Source organism: Pinus tabuliformis, chromosome 1_2, assembly GCF_031772625.1.
Source record: "Pinus tabuliformis cultivar Carrire ecotype Pingquan chromosome 1_2, CPIR1, whole genome shotgun sequence".
NCBI lineage: Eukaryota > Viridiplantae > Streptophyta > Pinopsida > Pinales > Pinaceae > Pinus > Pinus tabuliformis.
In genome coordinates, this window is record NC_142298.1 from 579,564,310 (window position 1) to 579,568,998 (window position 4,689).

The window sequence follows — 4,689 nt, forward strand, 5'->3', positions numbered from 1 at the left end:
TACATAATTAATCCATCAAACATTAAAGATGAACAGATTTGTTAATCGTATCTGCCACTAGAATATACTTGGGAAATACACTTTTCTTCTGACCTCAAACTGAATCCATCAGTTCCCCTCAAGTTGAGATATGCTTGCCTCTAGGATCAACAACCTCTCTTTATTCCTAAGGAATGTATTTTATAAATCTTCTTCCCTAGTAGATTTTAGTAGCATCCCACCTTTTGGGTTTGCCAACCCACTTGCCTAGTCTTTTCTTTTTTCGAAAAAAGGTGTTTTTTTTTTCCATTTTTTCTTTAAAGCCCACCTTTCTCTCTGTGGCACTTTATTCCACCCATACTTAATGTCTTTCTCCAACTAAGTGATTTAATAGATCTTTCTCTCCCATCATACTAAATCTTGTCTATCGTTTCCTAGGGATTTTTAGGAGTCATTTAAGGAAATATTTATTTTGATCTCATCCACCAATAATGGTTTCCAAATCTTAGCAAGAATCTCTTAACTCTAATGTTTCTTTCCCAAGTAATTTCCATCTTTTTATTTATTAATAAAAATCTACTTGTTTTATCATAGCAACTTTATTGTTCACACTCATTTCAAACCCAACATGGCTTTCTAGTCATCAATCTAAAATTACAACAATCTAAAAATAACAAAACATGAACATAAGGAACAGAGGGGTATTACACACATCATGCCTCGACAAACGATGTGTCATTGCTAGGGGGTCTGGTAGCAAAGGCCCACAATGCTAACCGCGAACTCGATGTCTAGCACAAAATGTAGCAATCATTTTTCACTCCTCCCCTCCTCTGAAAATCCAAGAGGAAATGTGTCTACTTGAAGCTCCAACCACTAATGGTTGTCAAGCTTACTCAAACTCTGAAATTCAATCTTAAGTAACCAATTGGGTTCTTGATCCTAGACATACCAGGGGAAGATGGAGCCAATATTTGAGCTCCATTACCCTCCACTAGTGAATGAAGACAGTGTTGCGCAGGGTCCTAAAAGAGAAACATGAAGACCACAATGACATTATATCCTTAATGTAATTCAATGTTTTCAACACAATCGATGTTCTTGTCTTTCTAGTTTGGATGATCGGGTTGCTCACATAAAATGCCATCTCCAATGTGGCCTGAAACCTCTAGCACCAACAAGAACCAATGCTCACGATCCGGCCCCAATCACTTCATCTTATTCTTGATGTTATATTTAGCCACTCAACACGTCTTCTACTTTTAGTAATTCAATTTATTTCAGTTATTATGGACTTCGCAGTTATAGTTGCTAGCATTTTGATAGACATAAACTATTGTCCATCATCAATAATATTGGTTATTGGTTTCCCTTCAGACAGATTATGACTAAACTTTACCTTATATTTTATATGAAATCATTTTAAAATAATACAATTTCGAATTAACAGAAAAGAAAAAGGAAAAAACATATATATATCCCAAAAGAAATTATATAACTAACAATACTTGGCTAAATTGTTAAGAAAAAAAATAACAATACTAAATAATTTTCCCTTAATATCACTATATTTTAATATCAAAAATATAGTGATTATCGCACGACAACGCTTAACCAACCATATATCGCGTATTCAATCGCACTGGCGCCCTGACCCACACATGTCGGTCGGTCCTAACACGAGGGTAGCGGCTTGACAAGTTGTCCGCCTTAATAAACCCTAACGCATGCCATATAAAAGGGCCAAATTAGCCGGCTTCAACGCCAGAATGTAAGAGAATAAGAAGGCAGATAGGATTGAAGTATACGGCGACTCACGAACTTCTTCTCCTGGCTTACCGTTTTTCTTTAAAATACGGAGACAGCTTATATGGGAAAGGATTGCCTACCATGGACTCTGCTATTGGAAAGCGAACACGCAGGGAAAATGACATTCCAGAGAACAATGATGGAAATAAGCGGCGGAACTCTGGCACTGGTAGAGAGCGAGTTTTGCCTGGTGCTGACAGTACTGTGTATCGCATATTATGTCCTGTTAATGTGGTAGGAAGTGTTATAGGAAAGGCGGGTAAACTTATAAAATCTGTGAGTCAAGAGACGCGTTCGAAGATCAAAGTTATAGATGCTGTTCAAGGCATTGATGATAGCGTGATAGTAATCTTCAGCTCACCGTCAGGCAACGACAAGGAGAAGGATTGCAATGAGAATGAAGTTGAAGTTGAACCTGTGTGTCCTGCTCAGGATGCTCTTCTTAGAGTGCATTCTGTTATTGTTCAACAATCTTCTGGCAAAGATAATGATGAGGCCGACAAAAAGAGACAACACAATGCTCGGTTGCTGGCTGCTAACAGCCAGATTGGAGGTTTGATTGGAAAAGGTGGAAATAACATTCAAAAGTTTAGGAGCGAATCCGGGGCACAAATTCAGATACGGCCAAAAGATGAGTTGCCAGGCTGTGCTTTTAGTTTTGGTGAAGTCGTTGTCATATCTGGAGATGCAACCGCTGTCAAGAAAGCATCGTATGCAGTTTCAGCTTTTCTGTATAAACAACCACCTAAGGAGCAAATTCCTTGGACTCATATCTTATCTGCAACGAACCCAACTTCACTCCTTCCTTCTGGTGTGCCCGCATTATTTACTCCGCCAAATTATGTTCCACAACGAGATTCACTGTTTGCCCATCACAGTTCACGTGCTCCAATAGAAAATGGTACTTATGCCTCCGGCCATTTACCAGCACTGGGAGGATATGGAAGTGAAGCTCGAAGTTCAATATGGACTCTTACTTCTAACCCTCTCTTCCCATTGCTCCAAAATCTGGGAATTCTGCTGTTGAGAAAAGTGGAGAGGAGTTTTGTATTCGAATAGTATGCCCAAATGAAAATTGGAGGTGTGATTGGTAAGGGCGGCAATATCATCAAAAGCATGAGGAAAGATACAGGAGCAAGTATTAAGGTTGAAGACGCACAATCAGATTCGGATGAACGTGTAATTGTGGTTTCTTCAACAGAGTTGGCTAATGATGGTGTTTCACCTACGCTTGAGGCAGTCCTCTAATTGCAAGGAAAGACTAGTAGTGACAATGACAATGATGAAGGTGGCATTTGTACAAGGCTTCTTGTTCCGTCCAAGCACATTGGTTGCCTTCTTGGTAAAGGTGGCAACATCATTAGTGAGATGCGGAAGCACAGTGGAGCAAATATTTGCATATTTCGCAAAGAGGAGCGACCAAAATGAGGAGCTCGTTCAGGTTACTGGAGGACCCACTGTTGCTAGAGATGCACTCATCCAAATTTCCAAATTACAAAAAAGGGCCGATGGAAAATATTTTCAAAGAGATGGATGGTGCTGCCAACACCCACACATTGCTTCCTTTGTGTAGTCTATCTGTGGACAGTGCGATTCCTCTTTCAAATTATGGTAGTAGGCAATATGATCTAGGATTTCCAAGGTAGATCAGGTGCTCCATTGTAAAATGTTTCTTAAAATTCACTCGTATTTTGCAGACTTCAAAGAATAAGGATGGTTTAAGTTGAGTAACCGATACCTATATAAGTGAATCTTTAAACTTTGAAAACTACATTGATATGATGTCGTCACTGTTTTTAACCAACAAAAGAATCATATTTATTTATAAGATATAAATGTACAAAGACTTTAGTGGTATCGAACTTCCAAAAAGTACTATAGGGTTTATTATTCATTCTTTTTTATAAATGCCCTATCATTCTTAAACAACAAAACTAATAACACTTTTTGGATTAGATGTAGAGATCGGTCTCTACTTCCTCCCCATCCATCGTATCATGATAGTCAATGCAGCCAACCTGTAGCTCCAATGCTTATTTTGACAAAGAGTTAACAGATGTATTCAACTCAAAGAATATGACAAAAGGCCACTCATAGAGAATATGACAGAAGATTATGTGCTCAAAGGGGTTGGCTTCATCCCATATATCAACTAAAAGAGACTTGAACCCAAGAATTTAGACTTCTACCTTGTGATTTTCCCAGTATATTACAAATTTTAAGTCCCCTAATATTTGTATTTGCAATATTCATCTTTTCTTTGTCAACTTCAAGACTACTCGTAAGGCCACAAATTATACTCTATTGTTTGAATCTTTGCCTAGTGCATATCTACATTTAATGAAGTGATCATGGGAGAGATATAAGATCACTCCCACCTCGCACTTGGGAGTGTGGCCTTGGCTTGCCCATCAAGGAACCCCCATGGACATCCGAAATCTACTGGCCCCTTTGACCAGCCTATTTCCCTTGCGGTGGCTAGAACCTGTCCATAAAAATCATAAGCTAAGTTTTTGAATTCGGTTGAGGACCCCTTTGGGAATAACAACAATTGAGTTATAGTAAAAAGGAATCCTCTCTAGAAATGCTTTGACCATAATTAAACACTCACCTATAGATAGAAAACTTTCACCTATCCCATAATTCTTCCTTCAACCTACCTTAAGAGCCAACACTAGTCATTCTTATAGGACTTACAAAGTTTCATATGAAATCCAAGGTAGTTGAATCCATCATCTATAGCTCTAATAGAGAATAGAAAGATTCTCTAAGCTCATTGCATTGTCTCCGCAAACTACTCATTGAACATAATACATGATTTAAAAGCATTAACATCCATTCCTATAACTTTGCTAAATAAATCCAAAAAATTCTTTAAGGAAGTGAGTTCTTGAAGGGAGC

The 4,689-nt window shown here is 38.2% G+C and overlaps 1 protein-coding gene across 1 annotated transcript; it reads left to right on the forward strand.

The window, feature by feature from the left end:
* The first annotated feature begins 1,869 nt into the window (after window positions 1–1,869).
* On the forward strand, window positions 1,870–2,847 carry LOC149206941 (KH domain-containing protein At4g18375-like). The gene has a single exon (XM_089397859.1). The coding sequence runs from the start codon at window positions 1,870–1,872 to the stop codon at window positions 2,845–2,847; it is 978 nt and encodes a 325-aa protein (XP_089253985.1).
* Window positions 2,848–4,689: the final 1,842 nt, after the last annotated feature.